This window comes from Sorex fumeus, unplaced genomic scaffold (assembly GCF_029834395.1).
Source record: "Sorex fumeus unplaced genomic scaffold, SorFum_2.1 ptg000006l, whole genome shotgun sequence".
Taxonomy (NCBI): domain Eukaryota; kingdom Metazoa; phylum Chordata; class Mammalia; order Eulipotyphla; family Soricidae; genus Sorex; species Sorex fumeus.
Window position 1 is genome coordinate 11,168,899 of NW_026606063.1, and position 26,235 is coordinate 11,195,133.

The window sequence follows — 26,235 nt, forward strand, 5'->3', positions numbered from 1 at the left end:
CCCCCCACCCCCTACCCGGCGCTATGTTGAGGGTTTCCCAACACCTGAGTCGGGGGAACCTGCAGCTCAAAGTTGATCTGGAAAAGAAAGGGGGGAGGTCTCCGCTGTGTCCGAGCCCTCCACCAGGGCTGGTGTCTCCCCACCCACAAGCCCTGGACTTCCTGTGGAAAAGTCCTCGCTCCTCCCTAACCTCCGGCAGGGGGGCCTGGGGGGGACACCAATCTCGCCCTGTCCCCTCTGCACAGGCCCTGTGGACCCGCTCCCCCCTGCTCCCCCATCTGAGCCCTGACCTCTCAGCCGGCCCCCGGGCTTCCCACACGCCTTGTCCGTGTGGACCGGCTGCCTTCACCTCCCCTCACTGCCCTGCAGCAGGGCGTGGAGCAGACCTGTGCGGTGCTCCCCTGACCCCGAGCAGAGCAAACCCGACACCCACAGGCCGGGCACCTGGGCCGGAAGTGGGGACTCACCGTGGGCACTGCCTCCCAGCTTAGACCCTTTCTCAAGAGCGGCCGGCAGGTGGCTCTCGTGGGCTTTCCCCCCATTAACAAGACCCAGATGCCCAGGCTGTCCCCCCTCCCATGCCCCTGCCCACCCGAGCACCCTGCACACCCCCCCCACCGCGCCCCTGCCCACCTTGGCGCTCAGATAATGCTGCAGCAGCGCCTGCAGCTCCGAGTTCTGCAGCTCCATGCCCTGGTTCTCCTGCAGCAGTTGGAACCGCTGTGTCAGGATGCGGCTGCGGGGACACACCTGTCAGGGGTGCCACCTCTGTCCTCTCCCACCCCCCACCTCCTCACCAGCCCCAGATGCCCCGAGTATGCCCATGGGGGGGGGCATCCTCACTGATACTTCTCCAAGGCCATGTACAGGGCGTCCCAGAGCCTCTGCGTGCTGTCCGGGATGACAGTGGCCAGGGCGTTCCAGTACTCAGAGTCCTTGGTGCTGTCACGTTCATACTTCCTCACTGGGGCCTGTATGTCCCTGCAGGTGAGGCCACGCCACTGTCCCTGCAGCCCATGCCCGGGACCGCCCAGCTCCCCCCAGGCCGTCCCCGATTGGTCCTCACCACTGGGCGCCCCCAGGCCCCCTCAGCCGGCCTCTCTGGTCTTACTTCCTGTGCCCGTTTCTCCCCAGCCCCGCAACAGCTCGCAGCATGCCCCCTGCTCTAGAAAAGCTTCAGCCGGGGGCCCCCAGAGCCCCCTCCTCAGGCTCCCCCTGGACCTCACTGTCCCTCCTGAAGCCATCTGGACTCTTCCGGAGCAAGGCAGGCGGCCTGCAGAGGACGCCGGGTTCAACCCAGGCATCGCATGTTCCCCGAGCGCAGGGCGGGATGGGCGTCTGAGCACTGAGTGGGGAGGGCGTCCGAGCACTGAGGGGGGGTGTCTGAGCACTGAGCGGGGAGGGCATCCGAGCACTGAGCAGGGAGGGCATCCGAGTACTGAGTGGGGAGGGCATCTGAGCATTGAGCGGGCAGGACATCCGAGCACTGAGCGGGGAGGGCATCTGAGCATTGAGCAGGCAGGACATCCGAGCACTGAGCGGGGAGGGCATCCGAGCACTGAGTGGGGAGGGCATCTGAGCATTGAGCGGGCAGGACATCCGAGCACTGAGCGGGGAGGGCATCTGAGCATTGAGCAGGGAGGACATCCGAGCACTGAGCGGGGAGGGCATCCGAGCACTGAGCGGGGAGGGCATCTGAGCATTGAGCGGGCCGGAAATCCGAGCACTGAGCGGGGAGGACATCCGAGCACTGAGTGGGGAGGGCATCCAAGTACTGAGCGGGGAGGGCATCTGAGCATTGAGCGGGGAGGACATCCGAGCACTGAGCAGGGAGGGTATCCGAGCACTGAGTGGGGAGGGCGTCTGAGCACCACTGGGCACGGCCCCCAAACAAACCATTGTTTTTGTGATCCAAGAAGAGATCTGGGGCGGGGGCCAGCGCGATGGTAGAGTGGGAAGGGGCGTTTGCCTTGCACGCGGCCCACCCGGGTTTGATCCCTGGCAGCCCACATGGTTCCCCGAGTCCGCCACGAGTGATCCCTGAGCGTGGAACCAGGAGTAAACCATGAGTACCAACAGGTGTGACGCTGCCCCCCTCAAAAAAAAAAAAGAGAAAAAAGAAAAAACACGTGTCACCCTCAGCCCCACCCACCCTTCTGCTCAAAACCCTTTCTTGGCTTGAGCCCGGTCCAGAGTACGGCAAAGGATGAGGCACTCAGCAGGGCCCCACGCCCCGCTGCCCATCCTGCTGACCCATGGCACCCAGGGCCATGACTGCTGCCTGCTGGGACTGTCTGGCGCGCCCTCTGCCCTCTGCCCACTCTACCCACCCCATGGAGCTCAGGGGATGGAGCACCCTCAGCCTGCACCCACCGTTGCTCTTAGTGCAGGGGCACCCGCCAGGGGGTCTACACAGAGCAACCCCTCCTCCACTCCACAACCCCCCCCCCCCACACACACACATCCCCCCTCCAGCATGGCACCCACCTGGGCTCCTTCATACCCATCACAAAGGCCCTCAGAATCTTGAGGACATCGTTGGGGTGGATAAGCCAGGGAGAAGTGGGGCTGGGGGGCTCCTCCTTCTTCTCCTCCTCGTGCTCCTCCTGCGGCTCCCCTCCTCCCACAAGGCTCCGCTGCTCCTGCTCCCCCTCCTGATCTTCCTCTGACGTCAGGCTCTCGCTGAGGCGGCCCTCACTGAGGGACAGGACCTGGGAGGAGCGCTGCAGAGAGGAGGAGGGTGACCCCGGTGGCGGCTGGAGCACGAGTGTCCAAACCCACAGAAAAGGGCAGGACCAAGGCAAGATAAGCACGTGGGGCGCCGGGAAGGAAGTGGTGGGGAAAGAGCGTGGGAGGAGCGCCGGGGGACCAGAGCAGGTCAAGATTCTGCTTGGGGTGGGTGTGTGTGTGGAGGGACGGGGGCTGGTTGGAGCAGTAGCACACCCAGTAGGGTTTTTGTTTTGCACGCGGCCGACCCGGGTTCGATTCCCAGCATCCCATATGGTCCCCTGAGCACTGCCAGGTGTAATTCCTGAGTGCAGAGCCAGGAGTAACCCCTGTGCATCGCCAAGTGTGACCCAAAAAAGCAAAAAAAAAAAAAAAAAAAAGATTCTGCTCCCAGGCGGGAGTCACAGTAAGACTGGAAAGGACGCCACCAGCCCTTGGATCTCCAGCCCTGTCAGGAATGCAGTAAGTAGGGCACCTGGCTTTCATATGGCCGATCAGGTTTGATCCCTGGCATCCCATATGGTCCCTGAGCACCCCCCCCCGAAGTAATTACTGAGTGCAGAGCCAGGAGTAATCTCTAAGCACTAAGCGGTGTGGCCCTCAGCCTCTCCCACACCAAAAGAAGAATCTGTTTCTCTATCTGGGCTCCTGTTTAACTCGCTGTTCCTTTCCTTGAGGGACATGTAGCATACAGGATAGAAACATCCTTTTGGATCATCATTAAGTTCAGTTTTCACTGTTTAACGGAAACTGTTTCACTGTTTAATAGGAAGAATGGTCTTCTTCCTATTCCATCTTGCCTCTCACACAACCTGTTTCCCTCAGGTTGCTGTTCCCTGTTGTTTCTTATGCCTCTTATGAAAACATGTTTTAGGGACCAAGTGACAGTACAGCAGGGAGGGAGGCTTGCCTTGCATGCAGCCAGCCTGGGTTCAACCTCTGGTACCCCATATGGTTCCTCCCCTCCCCAAGCGTTGCCAGGAGTGATCCCTGAGCAGAGCCAGGAGTAAGCCCTGAGCATTGCCTGATGAGGTCCAAACCCTACCCCCCCACCCCCACCCCCCCAAAAAATACTTTTATAGAGGGGTTTTGGTTAAATAATTTAGAAAAAATTTTTTTTGGTTTTGGGGGCCACATCTGGTGGTGTTCAGGGGAGAATCAAACAAACCCAGGTGAGCTTCAGGTAAGTGATAACTCTACCTGCCGGGTTATCACTCTGAATAAAGAAATACTTTGTCCCTAAAACCCACCACTCTCTTCCCACACATTTTTGTGACAATGACACTCCACTCCACAAAATTTTGCATCTTGCTCCATCACCAGTAAACCCTGTCCATCTCCTCACACAGAGACATGTCTCAGGCATGCTGGGTCCAAGCATTATTCACTCGACTCCTTAGCAACAGAGGATTTGTGGGGTTCCCATCTTTGGCCATTCTGGACAATGCCGTCATAGCTAAGCATCAGTCACTGAAAAACGCCTTGAAGGCATCCTGAGGAGCGAAATATCATATAAACATATGTATATATTATATAATATTATAAATTATTTATAGCACTGTAGCACTGTCCTCCCGTTGTTCATTGAGGGGGAACCAGTAACGTCTACATTGTGAGACTTATTGTTACTGTTTTTGGTATATCGAATACACTACGAGGAGCTTGCCAGGCTCTGCCGTGAGGGTGGGATTCTCCGTAGCTTGCCGGGCTCTCCGAGAGGGACGGAGGAATCGAACCCGGGTCGGCCGCGTTCAAGGCAAACACCCTACCCACTGTGCTATTGCTCCAGCCCCCAGCCCCAAGTAAATCTGTATATTTCTGACTTCTTCTGAAGAGTCCCTTTTTGGGCTGGGAGGCTACACCAGGCCTGAGCACAGGCTCTGCATGCAGGAGGGGCAGGACTGAGCCCTGGTACTGCATAATCTCCTGAGCATCACTGGGAGCGACCCCCAAGCACTGAGCCAGGAGTAGCCTCTGAGCACTGCTGGCGGTAGCCCCCCCCCCCAAAAAAAAAAACAGTCGATTACATCAGCCCATCAAGTTAGGTCTAACAGGGCCTCCTTCTCGGAACATTGTGACAGGTGAGAATATTTGCAGACACCCCCCCTTCTCCCAAACCCCTTCTTCCTTTACAGCCAGCATGAGGAATCCCTAACTGTCTCCGCCCTGCAACCCACCATGAGCCTTCTCAGGAAGCATTTCTCAGAGACAACAACGCCCACGGGGGTTCCAGAATATTCTCTGCTCCTGTGTGCCAGAGCCCCTTCTCTTACCTGGATGCTGATGGAATGATGGATCTTGTATCTGATGAAGAAGTTGACCAGTTTATACAGGTCCTCCTCACTTTCGATGCCCAGGGCCTGAGAGACGCAAGGATAGGTCAAGCCAGGGGAGAAGCCCCCCAGCACCCAGGGAGTGAAGAGGCCTCCCCTGCCAGTAGGAGGCCCCCCCACCCCCGAGAACATCCCAAGAAAGGCACACCTATGGACTGGAGCAATAGCACAGCGGGTAGGGTGTTTGCCTTGCACGCGGCCAACCCGAGTTCGATTCCCAGCATCCCATATGGTCCCTTGAGCACCGCCAGGGGTAATTACTGAGTGCAGAGCCAGAAGTAACCCCTGTGCATCGCTGAGTGTGACCCAAAAAAGCAAATAAAAAAAATTTAAGAAAGGCACACCTGGCCCAACAGAAACCAGGGAGTTGGGCCTCGACACAGGCTCCACAAACACCCTAGCTCAGGCCCATGCGAGGCAGGTCAGGGCCAGGGAAGGAGGCACGGGAAGGGCAGGCCAGAGGCCCCAGGTGCACCTCTCCTCCCAGGGATGAGGATGGTGGTCCCTGTGGGGAGCATCAACGGCGGCCGGGGTGGGGGGCACACCCTGTTGAACCTGGGGACTCACGGAGAAGATGGCGTCCAGCCTCAGCAGGTAGCACTCGGTCTGCTCCAGCGGGAGGAGGAGGCTCAGCAGCTTGGCCTCTATGAGGAAGCCCTGAGGAGGAGGAAGGCAGCGTGCGAGTGTGCGAGTGAGTGTGTGTGTCACTCAGCCCCTGTGTATGTGTGTCACTGAGGCTACTGTGTGTGTGTGGCATGTCTGTGTGTGTGTGTGTGTGTCACTCGGCCCCTGTGTATGTGTGTATGTGTGTGTGTGTGAGAGAGAGACAGACAGACAGACTCAGGTCCCCGTGTGTGTGTGTGTGTGTGTGTGTGTGTGTGTGTGTGTGAGACTCAGGCTTCTGTGTGTATGGTACTGAGACCCTCTGTGTGTGTCTGTGACTCAGACCTGTGTGTGTATGTGTGTGACTCAGTCTTGTGTGTATGTATGTGTGTGTGTGTGTGTCTATGTTTGTGTGACTTGGGGCTTCTGTGTGCGTATGTCACTGAGGCCCGCCCGTGTGTATGTGTGTGTGTGTGTCACTCAGGCCTGTGTGTGTGTGTGTGTGTGTGTGTGTGTAACTCAGTCCTCTGTGTGTGTGTGTGTGTGTGACTCAGGTCCCTGTGTGTGTATGTATGTCATTGGGGCTCCTGTCACCTTCCTCCCCTCACCTACTGGGCACTGGGCAAACATCTGAGTGGGACTCCCACAATTGTGCACATCTGGTCCTGTCAGATTCCCGCCCACCGGTGTTGCCCCAAACTTACAGCACAAAGCAGGAGGGAACGGGGCAGGGAGAGGGAGTCACCACGTCCCACACCAGGAAGGGGCCTCAGCCGCAAGACTACATGTGGAGGGGAGCCCTGCCAGCTGCCCCCTCAGCAGGTGCTGCTGGGAAAACACTCCCCAGTGTCCCCAGCGGACAGCAGGTGGCCAAGCCACCCTGCGATCCAAACACCCCCTCAGACCTGCTTTCTGGCTAATTGGGCCCAAGGCAGCCACCGAGGTCCCACCTAGAACTTTGGGCTCAAACCCAGGTGAGGCAGCAGAGCCGGTAAGCCTGGGCCCGGAGACGGCAGTCAGGGTGGCCCACCGGCTCTCCGACTGTCCCTCCCTCTGCCCCAATGAGTTTGGCGCCACTGCCCTTCCCCCACCCCTCCCCCAGGAACACCCTGGCCATCTGGGCCAGCTCAGACCCTGTCCTGTTGGGGGGGAGGGCAGGGTCACCCCAGCGCCTCACCGACTCATCACACAGGAGCATCAGTATCTTTTTGGTGGTCCTGGCGGACACTTGCTTCGGCAGCTCCAGGTAGCTGTCCCCTTCCGAGGAGCCTTCTTGCTCCTCCTCTTCTGCAGAGCGACAGAAAAAAGCAGGTTCTTTCCCAGCCTCGGGGCTTGGGGAAACAGTCATTTCATTGCCTGTTAACAGGCCAATAGGAAGGAACCCCCAGTGTCTCAGCAACGGGACATTGTGAAGCTCAGTAAGGGAAAGTTACTGAGGCTTGATCCCCAGCACTGCATGGTCCCCGGAGCCCCTTCAGGAGTGATCCCTGAGCACAAAGCCAGAAACAGCCCCCAAGTACCATACAACATGACCCCAAAACTAAAAATTAATTTTTTAAAGGATTCACTGATCCTCTTTGAAAGATGCTAGACCCAATCCATCTATCCTTGTCCCAAACTCGAAGGAACTCAGAGCCAACTGGGCTGCACTCCACATAGTTTGCATTTATCTTTTAAAACTAACATTTTTGTGTTGGGGGAAAGGACTGAGGCCAATAAATGACATTGCTGGATTCTATGGATGTTCTATTATTTTGAGAAATCTCCATACTGTTTGCCATACAATAGCCAGCATATGAAAAAGAATCCAAATGTCCAATGGCAAGTGAAGGGAAAAAGAAATTGTGGTACGTATATGCAATGAAATACTATACAGCTATAGAAAAAAAATGAAAATCACACAATTTGCTGTGACTATGACTTAGATGGAACTGGAGGGTACCATGCTATGTGAAATAAATCAGAGGCAGAAGGACAAATACTGGGTGATCTCACTCATCTGTGGCGTGCAGAGAAACAAAACAAGGGAATAGACAGCCCCGAATGAAGACAAATCCTTGGTCCTCACTACAGAACTGAGGGTACCAAGCAAGGCAGAAGGAGAGGGTGAGAGGAGGATGATGAGCTGGACGGGATGTAGCACAGGGCAGTGGTACAGGATTGGGGTACATTGGCAGTGGTGAGGTGGTAACTGTACATCAAAACTATAAACACGGTGGTGGGAGAGATAGTCCAGCGGGCTGGGCATTTGCCTTGCATGCAGCTGACCCAGAGTTGATCCCTGTCACCCCACATGGACCCCTGAGCAACGCCAGGCATGATCCCCTGAGTGCAGGGCCAGAAGTAATCTCTAAGAACCGCCAGGAACAGTTACAAAACAAGGCAAAAAAAGCTTCTAGCTCAAACTACCAGTTCATAACACCAAAGGCAAAGCTAGACGTCAGCGCGCGTTAAAAGCTGTGACCCCATGGGACTCTCCGACCCCCGCACAGAGAGCGCGCCTGGTGGGAGTGGGGAGCCCGTCTGCAGGGGGGGGCACCTGTTTGCCTCAGCACCTCCTCCAGGATCTGCGTGGCCGACTTCTGTGGCTGCCGGGAGATGGGCCCCACGTTCTTCAGAAACCAGAAGTCGGGGGTGGTCCAGGGGAGCCCCAGGTGATGGGTATGGATGATGCGGGCGACGTCAAAGGCTTTGCTGATCAGGCCCTTCGCCTCCTCCTCATTCATCAGCCAAATCTCCCGGAAGTTGTCCTCATCCACGAACGCAAAGTGCCTGTGGGGAAGAGGTTTGGAGGGGACCCCCACGTACCCCCTGGCCCGCCCAGGCCAGAGAGCATCCGAGCCATGGAGAGCCCTGGGTCTGGTCCCCTGTTGACACCATCCCCACAAGACTGTGTGCCAAGGACCAGGAGGGCAGTGCCAGGGACTCCTTGCCCTGCAAAGCAGGGAATCATGAGACCTCATCAAACTGCTGCCTCTGGGGCTGGAGCGATAGCACAGCGGGGGGGGGGGCATTTGCCTTGCACGCGGCTGACCCGGGTTCAAGTCCCAGCATCCCATATGGTTCCCTGAGCACCGCCAGGAGTAACTCCTGAGTGCAGAGCCAGGAGTAACCTCTGTGCATCACCAGGTGTGACCCCAAAAAGGGAAAAAAACTGCTACCTCTGTTAGTGCTACCCTACAGCTCTCCCCACCCACCCACCCCAGTGGGCTCGGTCCCCCTCCACACCTCAGGGCTTTCTGCAGCTCCTTAAACTGCAGCACCAGCCGCTTGTAGTCCGAGGTCAGCGTCCGGTTCTCTGTGTCCGACTGCTTCACCAGCCGGTTGTACTTCTGTCGCTGGCTGTTCAGGGAGTCGTGCAGGCTGGACAGAGAGGGGAGAAAGGGACTTATGAGGGTGCCTCCTGACCTGGGCTAGGTTCTACCTTAGGCGCATTGTGTGTGTGTGTGTGTGTGTGTGTGTGTGTGTGTGTGTGTGTGTGTGTGTGCAGAGGTGGGGAGAGAGCTGAGAACGCCCCCCACTTCACACCTGGTCCAGGAATGTCCCAGCCTCACAGGCTTGTGGGGACAGGCTTCCCAGGAAAAAGCATCCTCAGACCAATGGGGGAATGCCTTGAAGTGACCCAAACATGCAGATGAAATGAAACAGGATGAAATGGTGAGGGGGGAAAGAAAGAGAGAAAGAAAAAGAGGGGAAAGAGAGGGAAGGAAGGAAGGAAGGAAGGAAGGAAGGAAGGAAGGAAGGAAGGAAGGGAAATAGAAAGAAGCTTTGAAATAAAGCTCCGGGAGGAGAGCGCCATAGAACCACCTGACCCCGTGCCAGGCTGTCTTCACCAGGGCAACTCGAGGGGGGCGGGTTGAACTGCCCTCCCCACCCCAACAGAACCCTGTAGCTGAAAACCCCCAGAACCCAACCACAGCCATGCTCAAGGGCCGCTTTCCACAGACTAGGATGAGCCTCACCCACGACAGAACCTGCAGAAAAACCCAGAAATGGGAGACCCGTGCCTGAGATCTCCAAGCTCGCTCAGAGCAGGACTGTGTCTCTTCCCCCTCCCCCAGCGCCCTAGTTTCCCAGTAGCTTGGCAGTCACACCCACAAACTGCCCCTGGAGCCATATGATCTCATCAGCTGCCAAGAGCCAGAGACTACTAAATAAAATTCCAGGAAGAGAGCAACCTAGGCCTCACCCATGAGTGAATCTGCTCGATAATCTATAATCTACAGAAATGCCAGATTGTCCATTTACAGAATTTGGTTTTATGATAAGGAAGAATGCCAAAGAATTTCAGAGCTTATGAAAAAGTGAGTGTTGTAGCTTAACTGATTGTAAAGCCTGGGCCTTTTGTTTGTGTTCTAAATTTGTGTAAGTATACTGCAGCCTGTTCAGATTGGGACTGGGCCTCCTCCACCCAGATCCCCCATCTTCCAGTATGTAGGCGTTACACCCACCAACTTCCCCCAGTGCCATGTAATCCCATTAACGGCCAAGACCCAGAGACTATAAAACCCAGCTCCTGGAAGTGCGCGGCCGCATTCGTGACCATGCGACATCTTATTATCTAGTTCTTACTCTGGAGAACCTGGCAGGCTACCAAAAGTATCCTGCCCACACGGCAGAGTCTGCAAAACTCCCCATAGTGTATTCAATATGCCAAAAACCAGTAGCAATGATGGGTCTCATTCTCCTGACCCTGAAAGAGCCTCAAATGTGGCACCTTCTAAAATCTCAGGGCTAGGATGAAGAAGACGTTACTGGTGCCTGCTTGAGGAAATCGATGAACAACAGGATGACAGTGATACAGTGAATCTATAATCATATTCTAAATTTCAGAATTCCTGGAGTGACCTCTTATACCCTACCCACTGACGTACCAAGAGTAGCACATTTGTTTGGGTTTAACATCCACGCTTGTAAATCTCCTATACAAGGGTTTAATGGCTCCAGGATGAAATACAACAATCTTCACACACTTTCCTCTGATGGTGGTGGGAATAAAAGAAGGTTCCAGAGCAAGGGAATCCCCATGCGTGCTTTACCGATTGAGCTTCCGCTTCTGCTGGGACTTAATCACCGTGCTCTCTTCGTCTCTCTTCTTGAGCACCTGGAAGTTGTACTCGAGCTTCTCTTGGTTTAGCTGGTAAGTGGCTTTCATCAGCTGCAGCTGCTGCTCAAGGACCTGAAGTTTCGAGGCACAGAGTGAGTTGGCCCCGGGATGACCGCCCTGTGCCCGAGGGCCCCGGAGTGGGAAGAACCAGAGGGCCCAGTGCGGCCCCCGCCTCTGTGCTGAGAAATTCCATCGTTAGCTATGAGCTGAAGTGCAGATGCGCAAAAACCAACCAACCACCCAGCTGCCGCACTGGCCTGGCCCCTCAGCCTGGGACAGTGCTGGGCCTCCTGGCTGTGCCGCTCCCTCTGGGAGCCTGGCGCGGCCACCACACAGGGCAGGAAACCTGCGTGGCAACCCCCCGGCAGCCTTCCACTTGACTGTGAAGGAGTTTAGCAAACTGTGTTCACTTGATCTTACCCATTACTTCTGAGTTTCTGTGCCACACCCAGTGGTGCTCAGGGGTCACTCTCAGAGGGGCTCGGGGACCATAGGGAGTCAGGGTTTGACCCGGGTCTGGCACAAGTGAGGCCAGTGCCCTGCTTGCTAGACTGTCTCTCAGACCACATTGTGTTCATTTTATTTAATTCATCAAAAAAAACTTTTTTTGGTTTGGGGGCCACACCCAGTCATGCTCAGGACTTACTCCTGGCTCCGCACTCAGGAATCACTCCTAGAAGTGTCCTGGGGACCATATGGGGTGCTGGGGATCTAACCCAGGTTGGCGACGTGCAAGGCAGTGCCAGCTGTGTCCAATTTATTTTTTATTTTTTAATTTTTTTCTTTTTGGGTCACACCCAGCGATGCACAGGGGTTACTCCTGGCTCTGCACTCAGGAATTACTCCTGGCAGTGCTCAGGGGACCATATGGGATGCTGGGAATCAAACCCGGGTTGGCCGCATGCAAGGCAAATGCCCTACCTGCTGTGCTATCACTCCAGCCTCAGGCTGTGTCCAATTTAAAAGAGGAGCGAAGGGGGCTGGGGAGAGAACAGGGAGGGCGCTTGCCCTGCACCCGGCAAACTGAGTTTTGCTCCCCACTGCGAGGAGTGACCCCTGTGTGCAGAGTCAGGAGAAAGCCTGAACTCTGTCAGGTGTGGCCCCAGACAAAAGAAGAGGACAGAAAACCCACTTGGCTCTTGGGTCCGCGGGCCAGGGTTCGGTTCAGAGAGTGTTCATGGAGTCCTAAGCTGGAGGGACACTTTTCTAGATGCTTCTGGAAACATGTGACCAAAAAGCGGGGGGAGGGGCTCAGTCCTGCCCTGTCCAGGATGGGCCAGTGAACCCCGAGGGGATAGGAAAAGCAGGGTTGGGTGGAGGGCTCTGGGGCACAGGGCTGAAGAAAGCAGGAGCGCCAGCCTGGGGCGTCCACACCGGCTGATGCAGGCGGAGGGAGAAGTGGCTGAGAGCAGCTGGAGGGGGCCCACGGTACTTCCGGAGCCAGTGGGGAGGGTCTAGAATGTGGCAGCAGGACGCCCCCACTGAGGGTTTAATCCTGGAGGCGAAGGGGGAAAGGGGTGGAAGGTGCCAAGGTGAGCGGCTGGAAACCCCTCATTAACAAGGACAGAAGAAGGAGCACAGACGGTACAGCAGGGAGGATGCTAGCCCAGCACACAGCGAACCCGGGTTCCATCCGCAGCACTGGGCAGGGTCCCCTGAGCCCCACCAGCAGTGATCCCTGAGCACAGACTCCGGAGTGAGCCCCAAGCAAAGAGCCAGGAGTGAGCCCTGAATACAATCAGATGTGGCCCCCAAATAACAGAACACAGACAGAAGAGCAAAGAGAGGGCCAGGCTGAAGAGGAGACAAACCCCCAGCTGGCTCCCGCCTTAGAGGCCAGGAAACAAGGCCAGCAGGGGGCAGCAGAGGGTAATCCCGTCTTGCTTCAGCGCTGACCAGCAATTTTCCCCTCCCGCCTGCATCCAGGCTCCTCCAGGAGGCCATAGGCCCTTGCCAGGGCAGCTGATGGGGCGGGTCCCTTGAGCCCCCCTCAAAGCCAGGAATGAGCAGACACATCCAGGGTACGAGTCCCTTTCAAGCCCAAGTGGTATTAAACGGTGACCCGCGCAGTGACAGGGAATTACTGTCACCCAGAGGTGTCTCACCCCAAGCCCTGGCCCCGGACCGAGGCGCTGCCTCTGGGGTCCAAGGTCTGTCCTTTCCCCAAAGGTCGCTGGGACAATGACGAGGCAGTTCACCCGTCTCTCCACTTGGGCCCAAGCCCGCTTTGCTTTTTTCTAGTCCTAGTTCTAGTTCTAGACCTACCCACTTTGCGGGAGGTCTCACCCAACGATGCTCAGGGGTTACTCCTGGCTCTGCACTCTGGAATTACCCCTGGCGGTGCTTGGGGGACTATATGGGATGCCAGGGATTGAACTCAGGTCAGCCACATACAAGGAAAATGCCCTACCCACTTCCTTCTCACAGGCTTCTCTGGGCTGTGGAAGCAACGCCTGCTCGTTGGGAGAAGTGCAGAGTGTCCAGAGAGAGAGGACAGTGTTGGAAGGGGGGAATGTCTCCCTGTCCACCTCTGCCCACCTCCAGGCTTGCTTCCTGCAAGGCCCCTTCGTCGGAGAACTGTGCACAGCGTCAAGCGGACACCCCACTTCTCTCCCTCCCCCTCTCGAGCTGAGAACTTGCCCCCATCAGCCAAGTTTTAGTAGTGTGTTTTAATGGGACACAAATTTCCAAGGGGATAAGGAATAGGGATATCTAAGAACTGGAGCTGTGGAACATGTCCTGTCATGGCTTCTCCATCATTGTACACCAGTACTGCCTTCATGATGATTTTCTTTCTTTCTTTCTTTCTTTTTTTTTTTTTTTTTTTTTTTGCTTTTTGGGTCACACCCAGCAACGCACAGGGGTTACTCCTGGCTCTGCACTCAGGAGTTACTCCTGGAGGTGCTCAGGGGACCACCATATGGGATGCTGGGAATCGAACCCGGGTCGGCCACGTGCAAGGCAAACGCCCTACCCACTGTGCTATCTCTCCAGCCCTTTAATGATGATTTTCAATGTTATAATGCTGAAGGGCTGGAGAGACAGGACAGGAGATAAGGCACTTGCTTTGCATACAGTGCCCCTGGGTTTGATTCTCCAGCACAGTGGAGGGTCCCCTGCGTCCCTTCTGGGAGTGATCCGAGCACAGAGCCAGGAGCAAGTCCTGTGCACTGCCGGGGGGTGGGGGGGGGGGGTTGGCAAACACCTTCTCCACCACCACCAACAACAACAACTACAAAAACTGGCCACAATTCTGTATGAAATAGTGCCAGTCTTGTTGGTTTCCCGAATCCTGTAGTGCTGGAGAAGGGAAACACTAGGCCAGCATCCCAGTTACTTGCTCTCCAAAGAGCATCTGAAGATGGACACTAGCTCCCCGCCAGCCCCGAGGGGAAGGACAGGGTTAAGCGCTGACCCTCGGAGCGTGCAGCCCACTCCGGGTCTACATCCCTGACTTAAGCAGTCTGTGGAGAGCACTGACTGTGTGGCTTCAAATTCAACTGTGGGGGAAGAAGGGGGACAGGGGACCCACTTAACCCTGTCCCCTTCTCTGTCTGGCCAAGTGTCTACTGAGGAAGGGGATCCTGAGCGGTTCTGCCAGACCACAGTGATCTAAAGCCCCTGTCCCCTGCTTTTTTTTTTCTTTTTTGGGGGGAGGTCTCACCCAGCGATGCTCAGGGGTTACTCCTGGCTCTGCACTCTGGAATTACCCCTGGCGGTGCTTGGGGGACTATATGGGATGCCAGGGATTGAACCCAGGTCAGCCACGTACAAGGAAAATGCCCTACCCACTATACTATCGCTCGGGCCCCAAGCCCCCCTCCCCTGAATGAAGTCAGACGCCATCAGACGGGCAGCCCAGGGCACAGTGCTGAACGGCTGGATGGTGGCGACTAGGCATGCACTGACCGTCCTACGCAGCTGCCGATCTGGGATGAAGCGCTGTCCCAGTCTTACAGGCATGGCAGCATCCAGGAACGCTGAGGGCCCAGGGGCCGGCCTGCTCTGATGAACTCGGGATACCTCCGGGCTCTCGGCGCTTGGGGATAAGCCACTGGTGCTGCACCAGTATTTCCCTCGCTCATGGGGCCAGATCTGAGCTCCGTGGAGCAGCCTGGCTGACACTCGCGCTTATGGGGTCTGTGCGGGCCCTGTCTCCGCTGGCACCTGGGAAGGGAGCAAGGCAGCACCAGCCCCGCTCCTGTCTGCTCTGAGAAGCCGCTGCTACGCCCCACGCAGCTGAACACGAGCATAGACTAAAATCTCTGTTCTGCAAAGTTGGCAAAACTCTGCATGGAGTTTCCAGCACTCCGAATGAGAGTTAATTAGGTCACGTCTTTTTTGTCTTTGAGACCTACAAAGACATAAATCTGTGCTGATTTCACAGAGGGGAAACAAAAAAAAAATTAAAACAAAAAGCGGGTCACCAGACTGCTGTGATGTGCATTCTTGTCTGCTTGTGCTGGCACTGGCAGACGGGGCCGCTCGCCCTCACTCCTGGCTCGGCGGGTGCTGGCGAAGCAGAGCCCGCCTCGGGCTCCCCGCCACTGTCAGGCCACTCTGCCCTGGACCTCAATGTGCCCCCATGAACGATAGGGTAGCTCAGCGAAGGAACCCCTGGGGCTTGGGGCCTGGATCGCTCACGGTTCACTGAGACCCTCAGGAGTGACACCCCACGCTATTTCCCGTCACATAGTCACCGTCATAGGTTACAGACTGTTCATTGGCTCAAGTTTTCGACTTGTCTCTGGCCTTCCTTGATTGTCAGGCTCTGAAGACAGCGCTATATATATATATATATATATATATATATATATATATGTCAACCCAGTGATGCACAGGGGTTACTCCTGGCTCTGCACTCAGGAGTCACTCCTGGTGGTGCTCAGGGAACCATATGGGATGCGGGGAATCGAACCCGGGTTGGCCGCATGCAAGGCAAATGCTCTACCCATTATGCTATCTCTCCAGCCCCTACTTTTTTTAAAGAAAATTACACTTTTTTTTTCTTTTTGGGTCACACCAGGCGATGCTCAGGGGTTACTCCTGGCTCATGCACTCAGGAATTACTTCTGGCGGTGCTCGGGGGATCATATGGGATGCTGGGAATTGAACCTGGGTCGGCCATGTTGGCTGCGTGCAAGGCAAATGCCCTACCCGCTGTGCTATCGCTCCAGCCCCGAAAATTACACATATTTTTTTAAGATTAGGGAGATAGGACAGGAGTTAAGGCGCTTGCCTTGCACGTGACAGACCCTGATTTGATTCCCGGCAACACAAATGGTTTTCTGATTGCTGGCAGGAGTGATCCCCTGAGCACAGCACCAGGAGTAATTCCCCAAGCACCACAGGGCATGACCCCTCCACACAACGGGCAAAGGACCCAAAAAGACAATCCTCCGAAGACCGACAGATGACTAAGAGGACAGGAAAGGGACTCAATACCCTAACTGCCAAGGAAGCAAGATGGCGTTGATGGAAAGGCAAAGGCCAGTGTTGGTGTGTGTCTGTGGGGGGTGGGGGGGAGACCGAGACACACCATCAGGGGAAGGGAACCTGGGGCAGCTGCCATGAGACAACACAGCAGTTCCCCAAAACAGGGCTTCAGAGAGAGTGAACGGGGACCAGCCCCCGTCCCAGCCTGGTTCAGAGAATAAACCCAGGCCAGAAGCGAGACCCCGGCCCCCACCCTCTCTCGCCCACAGAATACAGAAGCCACGGGAGAGAAACAAAGGCGGTCGATGCATGAAGGAGAACATGAAGTGCCCGGGCAGCGGCTTATTAGCCCAGCCAGGAAGACCAGGAAAGGCTTTGGAAACAATATCAAGCAACAGAGGAGGCAGTAAACGCCTCAGGCACAGAAAGCGAATACAAACCTCGTGGAATCTCGGAACCTAAGACAGTCAAACTGGGAACAGCAGACAATCGAATTTATTCGGGAGCTGCCAGGACCCAGGGGGGTGGGGGTTGTGAGGAGGATGGGGGAGCAGCTGGGTGGAGGTCAAAGGACACAAAGTTCCCATTATGCAGGATGAATAAATTCTGGAACCCCCAGATCAACACAGGACCCAGGATAACAATTCTGCATTGTATACTTAAAAAATCTGAAGTGGAACAGGGAGAGGCGTCCAAGGGCTGCAGTACATGCTTTGCAAGGCAGGCCTGGGTTTGATTCCCAGGTATTACCAGGTGTGGCCCCTCGTCCCCACAAAAAAAAATAAATAAATAAAAATAAAATATATATATGTATATATATATATATATATAGTGAAGAGGATCGATCTTATAGAAGGCCCTCTGAGCACCGAGGGCAAAGCAAACCCACACCAAAGGGCTCCATTCCGTTCCAAGGCTGCTTGAGGTCAAGTGTGCAGCTCTGGTATATAAACCCTCCTGAACCTGGTTTCACAATAGGCGTTTTCATGAAAGGCTCAATGTATACAGCCCACGTGGTGACGCCTCTCCCAAAGAGCTCTACTGTTCTTTTAGCAACGCTTATTTCCATGGCATTAACATGAAAAAGGTCCCGGAAAATACCACCAGAGTAAGAAGCAAAATCCTTGTACTAGAAGTTGTACAAGGCTGTAGATGAAGGTTTGCAAAGTCAGCTTGCTACTTTCTGGATGCCGAAGAGGCTATGCCTGAGTCCTTTTTTTTTTTCCCCGTTTTTTTTTTTCCCCCGCTCACAGCCAACAATGCTCAGGGGTTAGTCCTGGCTCCACTCTGGAGTCACTTCTGGCAGTGTGTAAGGGATCATATGGGGTGCCAGGGATTAAACCCGATTAGCTGTGTGCAAGGCAAATATCCTCCCCATTATAGCCTGAGCCCTACGTATGCAGTTGCAGGGACAGAGGGACAGAGTTCACAGGTGAGAACTGCATTTCAGGGTCTGGCGTGTGTGAGGCTCTGGGGTCAATTTCCTGCACATAGGCACACGCATATGCACGCGCGCACACACACACACACACACACACACACACACACACACACATACACACACACAGTACAACTGCAGTACATCTAAACATAATTAGAGGTGCTTAAAAAAGAACTAGTGTGAAAATACAGATAGGGTTAGGAAAAACTTCAGAAACTGGCAATGAGACCTTCCTGCCGCAGGCCTCCCTGTTCGACAAGCCAGCTACAGGCCTTCACAGGCACAGGGAGCTAAAGGGAAGGCCCCGTTTCCACACAGGAAGCTCCTCTTGGGTCCTAGAACCTGACCTCTGCCACATACAGCCACCAGCCTGAGAAGACGTTGGAGACAGGTTCTCAACCATTCAACTGGGTCTGAGGTCAGGGTTGACCCCTTATGAGTTAGGTGGTCTCATTTCTCAGTGTCCCAGGCTACCAAGCAATGGTGCTAGCATAAGGAAGTATCTGGGCTATGTTGGCACTCAGCCGGCACTCAGCCGATGGCCAGGGTCCTTGCTTTGACCCTCAGACATGGAAAACAGAACCTGGGAGCATTTCCCTAACAAACACCCTCTCTTGGGTCTTCTGGCACTTGACAGTGCCCAGACCCTTTAGGAACTTTATTTCTGGTTTGCTTAAGAAAACATCCCTCCACGAGGATCTTGGAAAGTGGGGCCTTTAGATGTGACTGTTCCAAAGAGAACAGAGAGGGGTCAGTGAGACAGGTCAGGGGCTGGACACCTGCTTCACAGGAAGGAGCCCCAAGTTTCATTCTGACGCCACATATGGTCCTCTGAGCACCATTGGGAGCACAGAGCTGGGAGTAGCTCCTGAGTATAGCCAGGTGTGACACTGAAACCAAAAAGGGAGGGAGGAAGGAGAGAGGGAGGGAGGAAGGGAGAAAGGGAGGGAAGGAGGGAGGGAATAAAGGAGGAAGGGAGGGAGGGAGGAAGGGAGGGAAGAAGGGAGGGAAGAAAGGAGGAAAGGAGGGAGGGAGGGAAGAAGGGAGGAAGAGAGGAAGGAAGGAAGGGAGGCAAGGCAAGAGGGAGGGAGGGAAGAAAGAAGGAAGAGAAAGAAAGAAAGAAAGAAAGAAAGAAAGAAAGAAAGAAAGAAAGAAAGAAGAGAGAAAGAAAGAAAGACAAGAGAGAAAGAAAGGAAAGAAAGAAAGAGAGAGAGAAAGGAAGAAAGAAAGAGAAAGGAGAAAAACAAGAGAGCAGATATTTGTCAAGTGCTGGTGACAGGACCAACTCTTGAGCAGTAATCCCCAAAGTGGGTGAAACCGACCCCAAGGGGAGCACCTGACTTGAGCCGGGGGTAGTAGTCGCCTTGGGACTTTGCTCCCTTAAAGAAGGGCAATTTCCAGGGGGAGAATCTTTTCTGAAAAGGGGGTGACCAGCTCCACGCCAGTGTCCCAGCTGCGCCTGCCCAGGTGCCCACCCGGGCCCGAGCGGCACCTGCACGTCCTGCTCCAGCTTGATCTTGATGGTGTTGTACTCCTCCCAGTCCCAGACCCGCTGCTTGTTGAGCAGGCGCTCGTGCTCCTCCACTTTCTGGATGCGGTTCATGAGATACTCCAGCTGCGGGCACAGGAAGACGGCCGGGAGTGAGGCCCCACCCCGCCCCTCTGCCCCTCAGGAGGCTGCTGAGGCGACAGAGGAGCATCTGAGGGCTCGTGACTGGGCCTCAACATGGACCTCCCAGGTCCAGGCCGGTGCTGCCTCGGGGTGGGGGTTGGGGGGCCCACTCCAGGGACTCCAAGAGAATGAGTGCTCCCGGAGGAAGCCAACAGCCTGCAGTCAATCGCTGGCATTTCTAAAACTGATAGAGGGGCTGGAGCGATAGCACAGCGGGTAGGGCGTTTGCCTTGCACGCGGCCGACCCGGGTTTGATTCCCAGCATCCCATATGGTCCCCTGAGCACCGCCAGGAGTAACTCCTGAGTGCTGTGGAGTGCTCCCAGATGCAAACCAGCCCAGCTGGCCCATGGCACAGCCCTCACCTCCCCGCCCCCGACCGTCCTTTACCTCCTTGGCATTGTGATTTTGCAGAGCCCGCTCCCATTTCTTCTTATTACTGGCCAGGAGCTCCTGTCGTTCCATTTCAAACGCTTTCTGCCTCCAGGAAGGAAAAGACTCTCCTGTAGGTGTGGGCAGACCACCCCCCTCCCCCAAGCCCAGGATCACAGACCTCTCGGGTAACACACAGGTGCCAGTCACCAACATGTGGCCTGTCCACACTAGAGGTGGACTGGTCGAGGAGTTCCCCACCACCAAATGGCCAGGGAAGGAGCAGCAGTGGGTACTCATGTCCTCCAGAGAAGACGGTGCCAGCCAACGCCAGCCAACCTGAGGCTTAGTGCATAACCTGGGGCTGGAGGCTCCAGCCTGGGGGAATCCAGTGAGGATCAGACCAAGGCATGGCTGTGGCCAGGGTCCCAGGATACAAAAGCAGCAGGTCAGGAATGCTAAGGCCAGGCTCCAACCACCCAGAGCGAGCACCTTCTCACCCGCCTCCATTCCCGAAGGCCCCCCCAGATCCCCACTTCCTTTTCTGGGAGGCCCTCCATCTCAGTCCTGACCAAGATTCAGATGCTAATTAGTATTTCCAGAAACGAATCTGACTCCTCCCACCAGCCCTGACGGCCATCGGTAAGTCCAATAACTGGCATGCATGTCTATGGTGCTGGGCCTCCAGCCTTCCTCCACTCCTTGACCCAGACTCTTAGCTTCCTCCAAAATGCTTCTCTGGGGGTATGGTGCCGCCAGCAGGTCAATCTGTACCTGGGAGGCGAGTGCATCAGCAGCCTGATGGTGCCTTCAGACTTCCAGATACCCTAAAATTGCTGCTGTGGCCTTTGGCCAGACCCCAAAAACTTGGGGCAAAGTTTACCAAGAAAGTAAAAGGCCAAAAGTTAGGTATGTGGGAGACACACCCACAAACAAACCACCTCCAGCTCAGCCATATAATTGGAGGCATGGCCTCTCTGGTTCCTGATCGAACTGCTTAATGGCCATGATCCCAGAGACTCTGAAACGAATCTCGAAACCCAACGGCTTTTGGCAGATATGCGTCCAGTCCCTGTAGTAGGTTACAGGCACTGGGCCACCCCAGGTGGGAATAGGTTTCGTGCCTTGGCCTGTTATCCCTGGCGGCCTGGTGGCTGCCATCCTCCAGAGGCCACTGGACAGTCAGGTTTGGGCCCACAGTGATGAGACATGTGGGGCCTCAGGGAATAGGGGTGAAGCCGGCCCTTTCCTCCCCGTCCCAACAAGACCCCGAGTCACCACCCACGGATGGCCTCTCTGGCTCCTGATCAAACTGCTTAATGGCCATGATCCCAGAGACTCTGAAACAAATCTTGAAATCCAGCGGCTTTTGGTAGAAATGCGTCTGGACTGCACAGTAGGTTACTGTCACCAGGCCACCCCAGGGGGAAAGGGTGCGATCCCTCTGCCTGCGCCCCCTTGGCGACTCGGTGGCTGCCATCCTCCAGAGGCCATCGGACAGTCAGATTTGGACCCTCAGTGATGAGACAAGCAGGGCCTCACGGGATGGGGGTGGAACCAGCCCTTTCCTCCCCACCCCAAGGAGACCCCGAGTCACCACCAACAAACGGCCTCTCTGGCTCCTGATCAAGCCACTTAATGGCCATGATCCCAGAGACTCAGAAACAAATCATGGAACCCAGCGGCTTTTGGCAGAAATGCGTCCAGTCCCTGCAGTAGGTTACCAGTGCTGGGCCACCCCAGGTGGGAATAGGTCTTGTGCCTTGGCCTGTTCCCCCTGGCAGCCTAATGGCCGCCATCCTCCAGAGGCCACTGGACAGTCAGGTTTTGGCCTGCAGTGATGAGACATGTGGGGCCTCACAGGATGGGGGTGGAGCCGGCCCTCCCTGTCCCAACAAGACCTCAAACCGTCGTCCATGAATGGCTTCTCTGGCTCCTGATCAAGCTGCTTAACGGCCATGATCCAAGAGACTCAGAAACAAATCTCAAAATCCAGTGACTTTTGGCAGAAATGCATCTGGACCCTGCAGTAAGTTACTGTCGCTAGGCCATTTCAGGGGGGAAAAGGTGCTGTCCCTCTGCCTGCTCCTCCAGGTGGCTCAGTGGCCGCCATCTTCCTGAGGCCATTGGACAGTCAGATTTGGGCCCTCAGTCATGCAACACGCAGGGCCTCACGGGATGGGAGTGGAGCTGGCCCTTTCCTCCCCATCCCAATGAGACCTCGAGTTGCCACTCATGAACGAGCCTTTCTGGTTCCTGATCAAGCTGCTTAACGGCCATGATCCAAGAGACTCAGGAACAGATCTCAGAACCCAGCAAATTTTGGTAGAAATCCCTCCAGATTTAATTGTTAAAATTTTGGAATTTCAAAATCGCGCAGCCACTACTGCAGCCACACGACATCATATGCTATTCATAACCAGCAATAGAAAACAAATTGTCTACTGTTGCCTTTTCAGCAGATTTGAGTGTTGGGGTAAAATCCCAAATAATAATGGTGAATCTGGTGTCAAAATATTGAATGTAATCAAAGTAGAGAGAGAGTAATGTGGAAATCGTCTGCCTCACAGGTAGGGGGAGGGTGTGGGATGGGGGTATACTGGGGTTTTTGAGAGTGGAGAGTGGGCACTGGTGAAGGTATGGGTGTTTCATTGTATGACCGAGACTTAAACCCGAAAGCTTTGTAACTGCTCTCACAGTGATTCAATAAATACAATGATAAAAAACGGGGAAAAAAAGTAAGATGGAGTTCATGCCAAATTCAATCAGTCGATCAGTGGCTGAATAAATAGCAGTACTCCTACATAAACAAAACAAAACAAAACAAATCCTCCCCCCCTTCTCTCCACCTTCCGAACCCTACCCTGAGGGATTCTTCTGGGGTGTGTCCAGCTGCCTCCGAGCAGGTCTCAGGATCCTTGGAGAACCTTGTTTGTTCCTAACTATCCCCCAGTGCCTGAGACAGTGGGACAGAGGTGACAAGATGAGGATGCGCCTATGTGACTGACCCCCTAGAGACAGAAATCCCAGGTCCGTGAGTGCCTCCGTCAGGACCCGGGGCCCCAGGCACCCACTCACCTCGATGTTGAGAAGCTCCTGGCGGAAGCTCTTCGTGACAGACTTCACCTGCTCTTCCATCCTCTCCAGCAGCAGGCAAATGTCATCTGACTGCTTCTTCAGGTCCTTCACGTACTGGTCATCCTTCATTTTCAACTCCTAGAACAGGGAGGGAGAGGCTGGAGACTCCAGATGCAGGTGAGGGCATGGGGGCACATGCCTGGTGTCACTGGCCAGACTGCAGGGCCAGTTGCCAGGCAGACGGCTGTGGGGATTTCTTCTGAAGCAAAACGTGGATATTCCATGGAACAAAACAATGCCACATCCTGGCTTTTAGCCAAAGTCTATGAAAGGATATTTATGCCCCTGGATTCACAGCAGCATTGAAAGCAAAATCCAAAAACACGGAATCCACCTAACTGCCCATCAGCCATGTCATATGCACACAATGGAATACTACTTTGCTGTTATAAAGGTGAGAACTGAGGCCAGAGAGACAGAATGATGGGAGAGGACTGTGCCTCACATAGAACTGACCCCAGTTCCATCCATGGCACCGCATGTGTCCTGCCCCCAACAACCCCCCCCCCCAGGAGTGATCCTGAGCATAAAGCCAGGAGTAAATCCTCAACACCAATGATATCAAAGTAGCCCCCAAACAAAAAACAACAAGATAAAATTTTGCTCTTTGGGGCAAAATAGAACAAATACACAATACCCGACAACACTCATGCAAGACTAGGTGACAACTATGGTGACCTCAGGAGCAAAAGTGGAGGTAGGGAAAATGGGGAGGGGGACAGTGTGAGGACAGAGACCAGCACACTTTGGCGGCCGGTGGGTGAGTGTGACACCCAGTGTGAATCCGTCCCCTCCTGTCCTGTGGTGGTGTAAGCCAGTGAGTATCAATGAAAACAAGATCAGTCCACATCAGAGACATGAGCCAGGGGGTCCGAGCACCCCCAGACTCGCACACCAGCAGCTGTGAAAGTCACCTCGGTGCCCAGGTGGGCCTGGTGGCTGAGAAGACCAGGGTGGACGAGCATGGCGGAGGGGCAGTAGGTAGGGACAAGACTCCCAGCAAGCCCGCACAATGCCAGAGCACCTAGGGGGAGCACCACAGCTGGGCCCAGCCTGGGGTTGTTTCTAAGGGCACACAGAAGCACGCCTCCTTCCCTAGGACCCTCAAACCCGAGACTCCTGTACGCGATGTTCCCTCCACCTTCAGGGAGCTCAGTTCCCCCAGGACTACAGAGCGTTTTCAAGATCCTGGCTCAGCCCTGAGGGCCAGAGCAGCACAGCACTGGGAGGACGAATGCGGCCTCTGCGAGTCTCCAGCCCAGCGGAGGCCGAGGGAGCTGGTGTCCAGCCCTGGGGCCCCCCATCCCCGCCCTTCCCCCCAGCGCCCCTTGCCTGGTGCAGCTCGAGGATGAGCTTGTTCTTCTCCTCGATGAGGCTGGCACAGTTCACCTGCTGGTCGTTCAGCACCGCCCACAGGTCCTGTGGAATCCGCTTCTTCTTGCCACTCTCCCAGTTCGTGGTGATCTCGTCGAACTTGTCCTGACTCGTCTTCATCTCATTCTCCAGCCTCTCGAGCCTGCCAGGACAAAGATGGCACCTGGCTGGGGACACCCAGGGGAGCACACGGGCACCGGGTCCCCTCATCCCCCGCCCTCTATCCTTCGAGGCAAGGAGCCTTCAGTCTCATCCTCACGTGGATGGCGAGGCCTGTGTTCCCAGCACCACCCCCAAGGAAAGGAAGGAGGAGAAGGGCGGCGATGTCCAGGCCTCTGGTCATTCTCGTTCGTTTCCGCCCAGGACAAGCTCCCTGGACGGCCTCGTCTCTTCTCCCCCACTGCCGGCTCCTCCAGCCCGGCTGGCACAGCCCTCGCTGTCCTGCCCCAGCCTCTTACACGGTTTTCAGCCTCGTTGTGTTCTCTCTGCCTCAACCGTCCACTCCTCAACTCCCCAAACTCCTCTTCATCCCTTGCAGCCCAACTCAAATGTCCCTTCACCAAGACCTCTGGGGCGGGGGCTTGGGGGAGGGGCAGGTTGTGCTTGGAGAGAGCAGGAAAGCAAGGAGGGGTTCAAGGTGCGGTAAGGGAGCCCAAAGAGCCCACGGTGGGGGTTCTACGAGACCCCATTTCACAGACTGCCTCCAGAGGCCAGGGAGGAGTGGACACCTGACCATCCACCGAGGCCTCCAAGCAGGCGGCCCCTCACCTCTGGCGCTTCGTCTCCTCTTCTTCAGCTCTCCGGTGGATCTCCTTGATGTCCGTCACCACCTGGATGTTGGTGACCAGCTCGGTGCCACAGAGCAGCAGTTTGGCCAATTTCTGGGAACATGGGAGCCATGGGGTGTAGAGGTAAGACCCTCTCGAAAGAACCGAGACTCCAAAACGTATGTCATCTCCAAAGAATTACAATCCACGCCTTGGAAAGGATTTGTAATCTCAGAGACATGTTTTTGCACATCTTTCTGGCCCATCTATCCAACTAGAAAGGAATTAAAAGTGATCTGAGGGGCTGGAGAGGTAGGACAGCTGGGAGGGCATTTGCCTAGCATGCGGCCAACCCAGGTTCGATACCCGGCATCAGAACCAGAAGTGATTCCTGAGTGCAGAACCATGAACATCACTGGGTGTGGCCCCAAAATCCAAGATTATGTTTTAATGAACATAAAGTTAAAATATTTTTGAGAGCAACTTGAAAATGTCTATTGAAAGAGCAGGGGGCAGTGTTGGGGGTGATATAGGGAGTTTGCCTCACATGCACTGACCCCGGTTCAATCCCCAGCATCACATATAGCTCCCAGAGCACTACCAGGAATGATCCCTGACACCACTGGGTGTGGCCCCAAAAGGCCCCCCAAAATAAAGTAAAGAACAGCAGAGAGAGCACAAGGCTGATATTTTTTTTTTACTTTTTGGGTCACACCTAGCGATGCACAGGGGTCACTCCTGGCTCTGCACTCAGGAATTACTCCTGGCAGTGCTTAGGGGGCCGTATGGGAGGCTGGGAATTGAACCCGGGTCGGCCGCGTGCAAGGCAAATGTCTTACCTGCTGTGCTATCACTCCAGCCCTACAAGTCTGATCTTGTGTCAGCGACCCTTCTTTGCAGGTATGAGGCTGTCCCCAGTGTTACAACAAACTGGGGGAGGTCATAGTGGTGGCGTGTCGGGAAGGGAGCTCGGTGGTCATGTACAAGGCACTGAGTTCCTTCCCTGGTTCCACACAGCCCCATTCAGAGAAAAAAACAGAGCAAACATACAGGCCATGCAGGCAGCAGGGACACAGCTGGATGGTCGTAGTACCATACCCCCCGCCCCCAGCACTAGGGGTGGCCTGTGGCATGGTACCACACAGTGGTTGCTAAGTATTGCTTGAGAGGCCCCTGGGCCCCCTTAGCTACTTCCTCCAAGAAAATCAAGTGCAAACCCCCTCCTCACACCCCACCAACATCGCAGGAACGACAAAGCCGGGAAAG

At 55.3% G+C, this 26,235-nt stretch overlaps 1 protein-coding gene across 1 annotated transcript in view; it reads right to left on the reverse strand.

The window, feature by feature from the left end:
* Window positions 1-11: 11 nt before the first annotated feature.
* DRC1 (dynein regulatory complex subunit 1) overlaps window positions 12-26,235 on the reverse strand; it is a 41,508-nt gene continuing 15,284 nt past the window's right edge. The window contains exons 3-17 of the mRNA XM_056125955.1: window positions 24,971-25,083; window positions 24,161-24,344; window positions 22,769-22,906; window positions 19,709-19,795; window positions 19,140-19,262; window positions 10,703-10,842; window positions 8,892-9,026; window positions 8,203-8,435; window positions 6,841-6,950; window positions 5,628-5,717; window positions 5,001-5,087; window positions 2,488-2,723; window positions 844-981; window positions 634-736; window positions 12-77 (exon numbers count right to left, since the gene is read on the reverse strand). Coding sequence (XP_055981930.1) covers window positions 12-77; window positions 634-736; window positions 844-981; window positions 2,488-2,723; window positions 5,001-5,087; window positions 5,628-5,717; window positions 6,841-6,950; window positions 8,203-8,435; window positions 8,892-9,026; window positions 10,703-10,842; window positions 19,140-19,262; window positions 19,709-19,795; window positions 22,769-22,906; window positions 24,161-24,344; window positions 24,971-25,083 — 1,983 coding nt within the window. The remainder of the gene's footprint in view (window positions 78-633; window positions 737-843; window positions 982-2,487; window positions 2,724-5,000; window positions 5,088-5,627; window positions 5,718-6,840; window positions 6,951-8,202; window positions 8,436-8,891; window positions 9,027-10,702; window positions 10,843-19,139; window positions 19,263-19,708; window positions 19,796-22,768; window positions 22,907-24,160; window positions 24,345-24,970; window positions 25,084-26,235) is intronic.